Source organism: Rhipicephalus microplus, chromosome 6 (genome assembly GCF_043290135.1).
Source record: "Rhipicephalus microplus isolate Deutch F79 chromosome 6, USDA_Rmic, whole genome shotgun sequence".
Taxonomy (NCBI): domain Eukaryota; kingdom Metazoa; phylum Arthropoda; class Arachnida; order Ixodida; family Ixodidae; genus Rhipicephalus; species Rhipicephalus microplus.
In genome coordinates this window covers 176,516,847-176,530,288 of record NC_134705.1, presented here as the reverse complement: position 1 = coordinate 176,530,288, position 13,442 = coordinate 176,516,847, and the positions used below count along the sequence as shown (strand labels likewise).

The 13,442-nt window shown below is 44.3% G+C and overlaps 1 protein-coding gene across 2 annotated transcripts in view; it reads left to right on the top strand.

The window, feature by feature from the left end:
• Window positions 1-13,442, top strand: part of LOC119167072 (serine palmitoyltransferase 2-like) — a 28,403-nt gene that overhangs the window by 3,226 nt on the left and 11,735 nt on the right. Inside the window, exons 1-6 of one of the 2 annotated variants that reach the window (XM_075867106.1) lie at window positions 75-96; window positions 1,022-1,198; window positions 3,055-3,209; window positions 7,077-7,222; window positions 7,934-8,152; window positions 10,754-10,859. In XM_075867106.1, the coding sequence (XP_075723221.1) occupies window positions 94-96; window positions 1,022-1,198; window positions 3,055-3,209; window positions 7,077-7,222; window positions 7,934-8,152; window positions 10,754-10,859 (806 nt within the window). In that variant the 5' untranslated portion in view covers window positions 75-93. Of the gene's footprint in view, window positions 1-74; window positions 97-1,021; window positions 1,199-3,054; window positions 3,210-7,076; window positions 7,223-7,933; window positions 8,153-10,753; window positions 10,860-13,442 lie in introns of those variants that run through there. The other variant, XM_075867105.1, reaches the window with a different exon arrangement.

The following is a 13,442-nucleotide window of genomic DNA, read 5'->3' as shown; positions in this document are numbered from 1 at the left end:
GCATGGCTGTCGGGCCTTTGGATTGCTATGACAGCATGCGCATGTTAACTAGTGTTATAGAGGAGTACGGGCAACAACATCTTGGCTGAATTAATGGTAAGTATGTGCTGCATATCCACTGGCATGGCAGATTCGCAACCTAGTTTTTGAAGCTTGTAAGCTTGCTTCCTATAGCAGAAGAATCATCTCACAAGTTGCTGCAGAATGCACATAAGGTGCGAGAAATCAATTCTCGCTAACGTGTATAGACTGTGAGAGCGCATCGTCTTTTCTTAGCAGGAAAATCGGAGGGAAAATACCTTTGTTATTTTATTTTTATTGCTTACAGACCCCATTGACGGAGTATTACATAAGGGGTGAGTACATACATGAAAAACAAAAGCCATGTTTTAATACATTGTGAAGTGATCTGTTAAAGTGGTCAAAAATGTTGAAGGACAGGTAATGGCTATGATGTCATTGGAAAGGCTGTACCAGTCGGTTGCTGCACGAAAAAAGAACACGAAAAAGTGACGTAGGGGGCACGTGGGCGAGCAACTTGTTGCGGGCTAGCTCTCCTGTAAAGCTAGCTCTCCTGCAATGCAGTTAGCCCTACTAATGGCAGCTGCTCACTTCTGCAAACAACGTGTTTAAGGGAAGCTTGCCTGCTCTATGCTGGGGAAAACGTAAACTCACCTTCTTTGTTATAAACATACATAATAGACAAGTCCCAGCAAGCGCAACTAGGACCTTCTCTCCACTTGAAACATGAAAGGTGCTGCGGCACATTAGTTAGGCTAATGTGAAGGGCCGGGGAAGAACGCTTGTGGATTATGGAAAGGGTCTATTGTACCCCAAGATGTCTGTTCATTGGCAGTGACATTGAGGTCATCCGTCCATGGCCTATGATGTCGCGCAGGGAAAATTTGTATGCTTTAGCACTGAAGACCGATTAAACAGTACATGGCCACGGCTGCTTGTGTGCTCTGCCTTGCTTCAATCGCACACGAGGCTTCATCTTTATATTTTTTTTCTCATGCAGCATGAAGAGAAAAAGCCGCGGGTCCGGGGTAAGGACTACTTTGAGGAAACGCCTCTGCTCATGGCATTGAGCACCTACCTAAGCTATGTAATCCTGGGAATTTTCGGGCACATCCGGGACTTCATGCGTTCCACGGGGCTCGAAGAAACGCACATGTCTACCGAGCTTGACCGGAAGGTGAGTAGTCTTGGAGCATCAGGAAGCGATTCTATTGTGGTGGCTTGTCAAGAACAGACTGGAAATTGCGGTGTCCCATCTGTTAAAGGGATGTCCGCAATTTTGTTTCACGTACACGTCAAGTTACTGTAAAATTTGAAAGCCTTTTTCTACTCTTTACATATAAGTCTGGCCCATTAAACAACCTTAATTTTCCCATGTGTGCAGGCGTGGTGGAGTGACACGAGATGAGGGTAGCTGTGGGAATAAGGCATTTTCATGCCATTGTGTGCATTTGTGCATGTGTATTCACACTTCGATTACCTGCGAAGCACAGGAAGAGGCTCACAAAGTTTTCAACAAGCGTGAATTAGCGAGCACAAAAAGATTGACCACGGCTGTCTTTCTGACCCTTGACTAGGATGAATTTCTCGGCAACTAAGTAGCTTTCTTTCTGAGAAATCCATACGAATTGCCTTGGTGGCTTCGTGCCACGAATGGGTGGTTGTCCATTTTCTCTTTCTTAACCCTTCCACCACCTTGCGGGTCTCTGCAGAACTCACTTGTATGCTGTCTTTCTGTGCCTGTAGTACACACTCGTACCTGGTTATAACAAAGTTTCATCTTACAGCAAAGTAAGTTCGTTATACCCAAAAATTTGTTCCTAACGCTATATAGATTGCAAGACTATTCTTAAATTTCTTTGTCATAACTGATATTTTGTTAAATCGAGGTTTGAGTATATGTCAAGTTTCTCTAGCTTCCTTAATAGCTTTGTAGCCTTAACTTGCTGCGCTTTTTCAACTGCCATGTTGGTGATGGAAAGATAGCTTCCCACTTCACAGTGATTAGTTTCGGTGGGCTGACAGACATTTCTGGTTTTTATGTTCTGTTCATTCATACTTATCAAGGCTTGAGAAGTAAGAAAATGTGCCGGTATGTTTGTTCAGGAAAAACACCTGAAATTCGGATTACAAGGCAAATAAGAGCTGTCAAGTTGCTGCTGAAACTAGTGAACTAAAGCGTGAAACACATTTCAAGAAAAAAAACACAAGTGTGGGAGAATGTCGGCATTAAGGATCCACTTAGTGCTTGCTATTACAGTTAAGTGGCAGCTGCTTTGCACTGCTAAGCATGAAGGCACGAGCTCAATTTTCAGCCATGGTGATCGCATTTCAGTGGCGGTATAATGCAAAAATGTCCATGTCCTGAGATATAGGTGGGTCTGTAGGTGGTTCTGTATAGGTGGGCCTGTCTGTAGTGTGCCTTCTAATGTCGTAGTACTGTATTCACTGAAAATATTGAGAGGTTTTTTTTTTTTTTGCTGCCTAAAGTCGACTTTTGCTTTACGGCAAAATACCGAAATAGCAATTTTTTCTTTCTGGACACAATAAAAAGGCACTTCTCGCGTTAGTCATGTTTGCATTACAGTAGCATAAATATGGTACTGCCTTGCAAAGTCTGAAAATTGAATTGAATTTGACCTAATGTTGTCAGACTCTGCTTGTTGACAACATGAAGCTGGGGGGCAGGCATATACATATATTCATCTGCGGACAAGCAGGTACATTTATTTTGCCGCTTATAAGTGGACCTGGTACCCGAAAGGTGGGAACTCAATCGTAGCTGTTATCGCCACACCTTGTAGAAAAAGGACAGGTTCTCATACTGTGCGATGTCCGTGCACTTTGGAGCTCTGCAACATTTTTTTCAGCACCATCAAAATATTCTGCCAATCAGTAGTTGAAACTTTTGCGAAACATGCGACTTGATTTTCAGTAGTCTTGTACATAGAGCATGGCATTTATGACCTGAGCCAGCGGAGTAGTAGGGCTGTTTTGTTCCCAAACTCACCAGTACTTGTTCTCTTCTGGCAGGGCTACGTTCCACTGTACCAAAGCTTTGAAAGCTTCTACACACGCAATGTTTATAGACGAATTCGTGACTGCCTCAACCAACCCATATGCAGCGTGCCGGGTGCCGTCATCGATCTGGTGGATCGCGTCAGCTACGATAACAACTGGACTTTCGTGTGAGTCATGTCCCGTGATCCATTTTCAGAAAGAACGAAAATGTAGTTAAAAAAAAGTCCCACGGGTTCTGTCGTCCTGTGTCTGTGACCATGTTAAGTGGCTCCAATACTCCATTGTGTGACGTGCTAATTCCAGTTGTGGGACTTGTGGAAACAGCTTGCCGATTCCTGTTTGCAGTGTTGAACAGGACTTGCCACACACATGATTGTGTGGCACACATGGCTGTACTGTAAAATGTTTTGCTGGCATGCCGCAAGATGCGGCATGGCCGACTGTACACGAACAACTCTCTATAGGCGTACAGGCCTCCTACGGTTGGTCAGCATTGTGCATCGGTCGACTGTCAACAAGCAGTGGACAACCAAGTGTACGTAGCGCCTGTAAGACTGTGGCCACTGCAGTTCGGGCAGATGTACACTGGAGGAAAGCTCAACGCTGGGTTTTGTTTCAACGTCACGCCAATCACCTCACGCTCAGCACCTGTAGTAATTTTGCACTTGGGAAAAAATTCGTCCGTCATATGGCAGTTGGTGCTATTGGCGATGAGTTGAAACTCGCAGTTCTTCAGATGTGAGTCAAAAAACAACTATTTCAAAGGTGTATGCTTTGGTAGCAAAACTAAGAACGCCAATCGATATATTTCAGCTTTGTTATGGGGGAATTTGGTTTAGGTTGAAGTACGATTTGTGTGTTCTATTCATGCGTGTGGAAAGTTGGAAAATGCAAATACCGAAGCCCCCTGAGATGACATTGTAAATTTAAATCTTGCGGAATAGGTTGTGCTCTTCTGTTTGGCCCTACTCCTGCTGCTACCTGAAAGGTGTGAGCTCAGTCCTGTCTGCGTTTGTCGCATCTCCCATGAAAAGGAGAGGTTCTTGTACTTACAATGTCACTGCACATTGGAGCCTTGCAACACTCTTTCTATGTTGTCAAAAAATACTGCCAATTGGTTGTTGAGGTTCCCGGGAACACGCGAGCCAAAAATTATAGCCCTTCACGAGGCCTGAATTTACAATTCTCAGCCCGCAAAAAGAAATCGTTCCTTCTTCTCTCCACAAGTGATGCTGTAAACTGAAATGACAGTGTCTTGTGCCCGAATTCGCGGCAATTGGCTGATTTTAGCACCGCGAGCTGTATAGTTACTGTGCCCACCGCAGGAGGGCACCATGTGCACGCTCGCGGTTGCACTGAAGGTTAGCAGCTCGTTCAAAAAAAAAGTGCTCAACATGCGCATGACCTAACTTCTTTCGACCATACCATCTCTCTCTGCTTAGCTTCCAGTGTGCTCATCAGGACGAGAGGAGAGATAAAACAATTACAGTGTGTGAGAAATCTCTGTAAATCTGCTCGTACTTGACGGATTCTAAAAATATTTCTGGTGGTTAATTCGGGAGGCAGTGAACTTTTTCAGTGAAGTCATTTGATGGTTACTTGTAAGAGTGTGTGCAGGGGCCCATTGAGGAATCGTAATTGGTCCTAACTTCTGGAGCCCTCTACTCTTGCATGCCTCATAAGCGTAGTGTGGTTTTGGAACTTAAAACCATAGAAGTTATTAGAATTGTTGTGATGATGCTTACCATGAACATAGCGTGTTATGTTCGTTTTAGATGCATGTTTTCAACTTCGTTTCAGTCTAGAAAGAGGATAGACGATACTTTTCATTCCACTTCTGAAATGATTCATTCAACTTGTTCTCAAACTGAAAGAAGGAAGTTATCATGCACAATGTAATCTATCTCGCATTTTTACTCCGTAGATTGCTTTTGGGGAGTTGTAGTACAGTCTCATATCACAGCATCTAAAGAGCCCTTTTTCAAAATTTACAAACATAGTACATTTCTTCTAATTTCCAGTGTGTCGCCTAAGCATTGGAGCATGCTGTCACCCGGAGTGAACACGATTGTTTGATAATTAACTCTTCACAGCTTAGCTCAGCATTGTGATTATGGAATACTGCTGATTTATGAGCTATTAGCAAATACAGGAATGCTCATTGGGGTGTATCAGGGAAGGTGCACAAATGTGCCGGCGCGGTTTCCTGCAAACTAGAGAGCTTGCGATTCACTGCAGCTGTGTGATGGTGGTTGTGACGACGTAGCATTAGGGAGCAAGATTTATATTGCCACATTCCATTTCCCAAGTTTTGTTATCATCCCAAAACACTACACAATTCTCAGCGCAAACCGCGCCTGCAGTTTTCGAGAAGCTTCCGGACTGTAGTAGATCATTTTGATAAGATCACGCCCACTCTGCGAACTGTACAGATTATTCTGGAACCTACGCCACCGCCAGCGATAACGCTAGAACATTCGACGGAAAGAGTGTAAATGCCGACGCGCTTCGCCGCTTGTGAGTAGTTGATCGACGACCGACGTTCCGTTCGCCGCTATCAGTCCAAGACTGCTACTGTAATCGGACTTTTCGTTTACCGGGCACAGGTTCGCCCAAATAAACAGTTAAATTCCAACACAAAGTTTTCTGTCTTTGGCCACGTCACAACCCCGTGACAATATTGTAATCAACGCACCGACATAGCTTTAATTGATGTCGGGCATAAAAACTAAATGGTTTTTCAACTTTTCTTTTACTGCTGACGATGTTTGAAGCGAGCATGGAAGCAGCACTCGCTTTTTTTTTTGTTTGCTTGCTTTCAAGTACTCTGGCTGGGTGCTCTCTCTGTCTAAATATAGGCCATTGTTACCACTGTCAAAGCAGTTTGGATTGGCCTAAACATAAAAAGAAAATGGGGCATGTCATGGTTGGGTTGACGTTTTCATGCTAATTTTCAACCTTTCGTATCAACTGACAGGATTCAAAAGAAACTTCTGTTAGTTTTTTTATTTGTAATGATTCTGTGATTTTAGTTCGGGATAATTTTCACAAAAGCTGAACATAATAATGAATTTGAGCCACCTGTAAAACATGTTGGATGCTTTTTATCGAGGGTAAATGTAAATATGTAACTAAGTTATGTAATTGCTTTTGACTGGTGATAATTAATAACAAGGTGCTCAGTCTGTTAACCATTCTCCTGCTAACTACTGTCCAATTGAATTGCTCGTGTGGCATGTTTCTTATTTGCCTCATTGAGTTGGTCTTGTACTAGTGCTGGCTGCTAGAGGGATTTCACAAGTTATTGATATTCCTTCTTAGAAAACCTGTCATCACCATATTGCGGATTGAAAATAAAAAAAAAAGCCATAACGAAACATTTGTTTCAAATCATTGCATCAGAAGGGTGGAGTAAATGTAGAGCATCTGAATTCATTGTTGTTTTGAGACATTTGTTCGAAACCATTGCGCCAGAACTGTGGAGTAGATATAGGGCATCCGAATTTATTGTTGTAGGGATCTTTCTTTGAATTCTTCGAACAATAATCTTTTGCAGAGTTTTGTGTCTATTTCCGAGGAGTTCAAGCATGATGCCAAAGTGAAGATCCATTCCTTGTTCATAACTTGTCAGTTTATTAATACATAATTCAAGAGAGCATTACGTGTTTTATCATTAGTTTGGTGGAGCTGTGTTGTGATTTGCTACAGTGAAATCATGTAGACTCCCTTTTCAGTGATATGTGACTGTAATTAGTGATTGATTGATTTATTGATTGATTGATAGCATTTTTTGACACAGTTATGTTTTACACAAAGTAAATGCTATCTGTTTGAAATGGCAAGCATCTGGTTCAATACTGAAATGATCGCCTAAATACACAGCGTGCATGGGTATTATACACCGGGATATATACAGTGCAGTGTGTTAGCATTGGTGTGGATATATAGCTGCGACCATGATAATGCTGTCGCCAAATATGATCATAGCATGCCATTTGTAGTCTTACAGCTAATTGATGTTTTTTGTTGCACAGGATGCCAGGTACAGTGACGAAGGCCATCAACATGGGTTCCTACAACTACTTAGGGTTCGCCGAAAATTCGGGACCCGTCGTCGACGAGGTGCAGAGGTCCATCGAGCGTTATGGCAGCGGAACGTGCAGTAGTCGTCACGAGCTAGGTACACAGAAGCTTTTCTCGCACGCTTTCTTCTTCACCTGTGACAGCAATTGTATTATGAAAGCCACCAACAAAATCACTAGAGCGTTTGTGAGAGCACATATTTATCAGGGTTTCACGTTTGTGAAGGACATTGGAACTTCTGCCGAACTGATCTGCAATGTTTGACCACAAGACCTGAATTCCTTTATACACTTGCTGCAATCTTTTGTACTACTGCTTGAGAGTGATCCCAAGTTTTGGTACACTATTGAATATATGTAATTGCAAATCATTTCTTTTAGTATAATGACTACTATGAGCAATTGTTCACAGTAACCACACCTTGACATTAAAGGCCACTAGAAATAACATTGGCTCTGATGTGAGTGTGCGAGTCAAGATTACGTTTAATGTTGGCTGACAAGATGGCACTCAGCTTAATGAGTTGCTTGACGTCATCACCTTTCGGACTTTCTTGTCCTCTTCAGCCCATTACATTATGTTAAGCAATCCCACATAGTCAAAATTTCCAAAGTCCTCCGCTATTGTAGTTTGGGATGTAAAATGTGGACAATTGATAGTATTTTAACACTGAGTGCTTGTCTGTTTATTGTGTGCAGCAACCCTTCCTCGAGCATCCGTAAGTACACAAGTGTAATCGTATACGAGAGCAGTTTTGTTGGTCGGGTGCGCATTTACGATTCAACGGTTGCGTCTGCCGGGAGTGCAGGTACCCTGGCCATCCACCAGGAGCTTGAAGAACTGATGGCCCGCTTCCTGGGTGTGGAAGCGTGCCTGACGGTGGGCATGGGCTTTGCCACCAACTCAACCAACATTCCCGGCCTGGCCCAGAAGGGATGCCTGTTGCTCAGCGACGAGCTCAACCACGCCTCGCTCATCTTAGGCTGCCGCTTGTCTGGCGCCACCATCCGAGTCTTCAAGCACAACAGTACGCCTCTCGGTGGCCATGTCGTAGTTTCTCATTGCTCACAGCATTGCCACATGGCGCCTGTACCGCTTAGTCATCCCTGTTGCGAGACATTGTTGGCGTCCCTCAGTAAATAATACCCTAAATATTAGGAAGCTACAAAAAAACAGCAAATGCTCTTATATTAGATGCACACTGAAAGATGAACGCTGTCACATAATCTCTTTGCGACATGGTGTCCTCATTTGGAGATGCCTCTTATTTTTGCTATTTCTGTGCACTATTGGCAAGGAACACACTACAAACACTGAGCTTAAAATTAACTTACCGTATTTACTCGATTCTACCGCGCCCTCGATTGTAACGCGCACCCGATTTTCACCGTGAAAAAAAAAAAAAAAAAAAAAAAACGTAAGACATCGATTGCAACGCGCACCCATTTTTTTTTTTTGCTGGCCCGCACGATCACACCACTCGAAAAAACGACTCCTTTCAAGAGCGTCTTCCATTTAAATATGAGGTACGGGCGAAGCTTGTGCCCATCTGACGTGTAACAGAGCATTGCCGTCACTGTAGTTTTACCGTGGACCGATGTCAGCACGCGAACTTGCTTCGCCACCTTCTTCTCGACAGTTGTGGTGCCAGGCATGTCGAAGTAAAGAGGCGTCTGATCGGCATTCCCGATTTGCCCAAGCAGGTAGCCGTTGTTGCGCCACAAGTTTAGGACGAACCTCTGAAAACTGTGAAGCTTTTCATCGTACTCCTCCGCAAAACTTTTCGCATATGCATGTTCCCCTTCGGAGGGAAAAGCGTTTCCTCTTCATAAAGTTAGTTAGCCAGCACCTGCTCGCTTTAAACTGGCTCCACATTAGACCTTTTTCTAAGACTAATTGCATAGCCCGCACTTGGAGCAGTTCTGTCGTCACGGGCACTTGGAGCAGTTCTGTCGTCACGGGCCGCTGTGCCGCTCGCTGCTCAAGCACATACTCGCCGAGCAGCTCTTTAATTTGCGGAAACCGACCCTGCTGTGGTCCACTGAAGCCTTTGCGTGAGCTTTGCTGTCGACATTCTTCTGCTTTTGTTTCCGCCGGTCCCGCACGCACGTTTCGGGAACTCCGAACGACCGCGATGCGGCCCGATTTCCGTCCGTTTCCGCACACGCGATGGCTTTTCTTTTAAAAGCGGCATCGTGGTGCACTCGAGTTTTTGGAGTCGGCCCTTCCACGCCGTCGATGCTAATGCACTACTAGATGACGGACTCCTCAGCACACGTACGAAGTGCCGCACATGGGAAACACATAGGCAGAAATGGCCGACGCGCCATGCCGACGAACGTAGGGGGCGGCCATTTTGGATTTGCCGATGGCAATAGATTGAACGTATTTTTTTTGTTCGTACTCGATTCTAACGCGCATGCGATTTATGAACTCGCTTAACCGGAAAAAAGGTGCGCGTTAGATTCGAGTAATTACGGTACTCTTTTTCACTGACGTTCTTTTATATCATTTAAGGGTAAAGTATTGAGGTACTCACTGTCAATTTAATGAAGAAAGTATCTTGTTTTAGATGTTAGGTGAAAGAGCATTTTTGTAAAAATTTCAATATATTTATATGACTTTTCTAGCAACACTCGCTGCTGGGAGACAACTATCGCGTGTAATTTGAGTGGTTCGTTGAATTCGGTTTATGAAGAAACATACCATAGCATGGCTGATTGTGCAATAATTAGGTAATTGTTTACGTCCATAGGCCTTCCGTTCGTCCTCTCAAATCTTGGCATCAAATTATGCAAATTTCACGCATTTACAGACATTTGATCGTAATGCAAGTAGCGTTGGTGTCTTGTTTGTTTTCTGTACTCGCAACACATGATAACCGACTGCTAGATGCACAGTTTTGCGGCTAGATTCACAAGATGTGCAGAAAGATCAAGAGTGCACTCTCTTGTTTTGCGTATCCTGTTTCCCGGCTCGTAATTTGGTAACTGGGCTTTAGAAAGAGCCTGAGATGTACTGTTACCACAACATGCAAACATGTCGGCTTGTATCCTTGTGGCTTTCATTTGTGAACTTGCAACCTTGGGGTTTGAACTTGATGGTTGAAACACCTGTGCATGCTTACAGTTCCATAGTAAAATGCAAGTTGGTGATGCTGGCAAAACTGCTAGAATGGTAGCCCCTTTTCTTCTTTATTGCAATTGCAGTTCAACATATTAGCTTTAGGTTCTGTATGTATTTTAAGTTAATACACTCAAACCTCAATATAACAAACCTGATATAACAAAATATCAGTTATAATGAAGTAAATTAAGAATAGTCTTGCAATAAATACAATGTTAGGAATACACCTTTATAACCAATTTCTGGTTGTAAACATGTTATTTTCTTGTAGATATGCGTGTAATGGGACAACACTTGTGTTTAGATTAGGATACTGAATTTTGCAAATAAGTAGTTTCATAGAGAATCTTGCAGTTATGTAGTTACATCTGCGCTTGCTTCGGCTGGGGTGTTTGTGGCTTTGAGGAGTGAATTCCGTGGTGGTCAAGTGCCTACCGATGCCTGCACATGGCAGCTAGCTTTGCGGCGAACTTTATTGGTTCCTTGGCCTTCTCTAATGCAGACGTGAAGGATCTTGAGCGGAAACTGCGGGATGCGATAGTTGAGGGTCAACCACGGACCCACAGGCCATGGAAGAAAATCATCATCATCGTTGAAGGAGTTTACAGGTGCGAATGAAAGCTTAGGGCTGTTGACCTTGCCTCCCTTACCTGATGTAGCAGTGGGTGTTAACGCTTACAGTCAGTGTGAAGGAACATTGTGCGAAGCAAGAAGGTGTTCACACTAACGTGTGGTGCCATATCACTCTTCGTTAGCTTATTGCATTGCTTCTCTGCAGGTTGAATAAATATCAATTTCAGCTGAATGCACTGCACGTAGGTATAAATAGCCACCTAATCAGCTTGTTCCAATTTACAGTTCACTGAGCTCACTTCGAATGCTAACTTGTGCTTTCAAAACTACTCTTTCAAATCTGGGATAATGGGATGATCACTGAGGTAGTTGCTTAAGGGGGCTGTGATTAAAAATCACGAGACATTGCTTGTGGAAAATGGGCATTGGACATGTTATACAAACAACAGTGTGAAGTCCAGCAGTTACAAGTATTTTGACGAGGTGAGACACGCAGTGATGATGCTCGAGATTCTTTGAATTCTTGAGAACAGTTTAAATTTGCTATTGATATTCAATGGTGTAGGCAAGGGCTGAACAAAGTCTTGCTTGCTGATTTTCGACTAAAGCCGTGAAAGTTTTTTCATATATATATTGTAACGGATATAACAACCTCACAACCGGGACGTCCTATTTACAAGGTTTAATAAGGGCGAACTTGTGCCCAAAGCCAAAAGAACTACACAGTAGCTGGGAGAAAGCAGCGAACGCTCGTCGTCCTCTTCTTCTCCTCTTTTCTTTGCCGCTGCTCGGTAGCAGCTCGTGCACAGGCTGGGCCGGCTCGTGCCTTCCGGCGGGCTTCATGAGTCGTAGCGATGCCGTCAGCGTTCCTCTTTTAACAACGTCTGCGTTGTACTGCGCCTTAGCAATTCCTCGTGGCATTATCCCCCCTCTCAAGCGGCATCGCCCCGATGCTTGCGATGAGGCTGTTCAGTACTTTTTTTTTTTTTTTTTTTTTTTTTTTTGTGTGTACAAGTTTGTAAAAATGAGGTTGCAGTACGTCAAGGGATTGGGGTGGTTAGGTTTGGAATCGGTCGTAGTACGGTTTCATCCGTACAATGTGTACACGCTCCGTGGGATTGCGTCGCCTCGGATGCAGGTGGCCTGCAGGCTTGACTTCGTAGACGAGGTCATTGTGTCGCTGTACGATCTCGTAGGGGCCAAAATACCGGGAAATGAGTTTTTCGGAGAGGCCTCGTCGTCGTACTGGAGTCCATATCCACACTTTGTCGCCAACGTCATATCGCGTGTCAAGTCTTCCTCGGTTGTAGCGGTCGGCATCGATGCGGTGTTGGTGGCGTATTCGGTATCTTGCTAACTGGCGGGCTTCTTCCGCTCTTTGTAGAAAGTCGTCAAGATCGGGGGGGTAGTCATCTTGGTCTATTGGTAACATAGCATCCAGTGTTGTGGTAACAGCACGACCGTAAACTAGTTCAAATGGGGTGATTTTGGTGGTCTCTTGCACAGCCGTATTGTAGGCGAAAGTGACGTATGGTAAAATTTCGTCCCACTTTTTGTGCTCGACATCCACATACATGGATATCATGTCTGCTAGAGTTCTGTTAAGGCGTTCGGTCAGGCCATTGCATTGAGGATGATATGCAGTGGTTTTCCTATGAACAGTGTGAGTCATGTTGAGCAGGCACTTCAAAAGTTGCGCCGTGAAAGCCGTTCCGCGATCGGTGATTACAACCGTTGGAGCGCCATGTCGCAGGACTATTTTGTGTACGAAGAATTGGGCCACTTCTGCTGCCGTTCCTCGTTCCAAAGAGTCTGTTTCGGCGTATCTAGTTAAATAATCAGTGGCCACAACGATCCATTTCTTGCCGAGTAAAGATGTCGGGAAGGGTCCAAGGAGGTCCATTCCAACTTGGCGGAAAGGCGCTTTCGGTGGATCTATAGGTTGTAGAAGGCCCGCTGGTTTAGAACTTGGTGTTTTTCGTCTTTGGCACTCGCGGCATGTTTTGACGTAGTGTTGCACTGAAGCTAGTAGCTTGGGCCAATAATAATGGAGACTGATCCTTGCAAGCGTTCGCGTCACACCCAAATGTCCAGATGTGGGCTCATCGTGACACGCTCGAAGTATTTCTTGTCGCATAGTTGCTGGAACGACAAGCAGGAACTTTTCGCGGTTGGGCTTGAAGTTTCTCTTGTAGAGAACGTTTCCTCGGAGGCAGAACGATGCGAGGCTTCGAGAAAATATACGGGGTACTTGTACGTCAATTCCTTGCAGGTGTTCGATAAGCGGGAGTAATTCTTTGTCTGTACGTTGGAGTTCGGCTATTTGAGTGGTCTCGACAATTCCTACGAACGGAAAGTCGTCTTCTTCTGATGGTGGTGTGTCTGTAGGAGCCCGTGACAAACAGTCGGCATCGGTATGTTTTTTGCCAGATCGGTATACCACGGTTATATCGTATTCTTGCAGTCTGAGGCTCCACCTTGCTAGTCGTCCGGATGGTTCCTTTATGTTCGCCAGCCAGCAAAGCGCATGGTGATCGCTGACTGCCTTGAATGGTCTACCATATAGGTACGGCCGAAATTTACTGATGGCCCAGATGACGGCAAGGCATTCTTTTTCC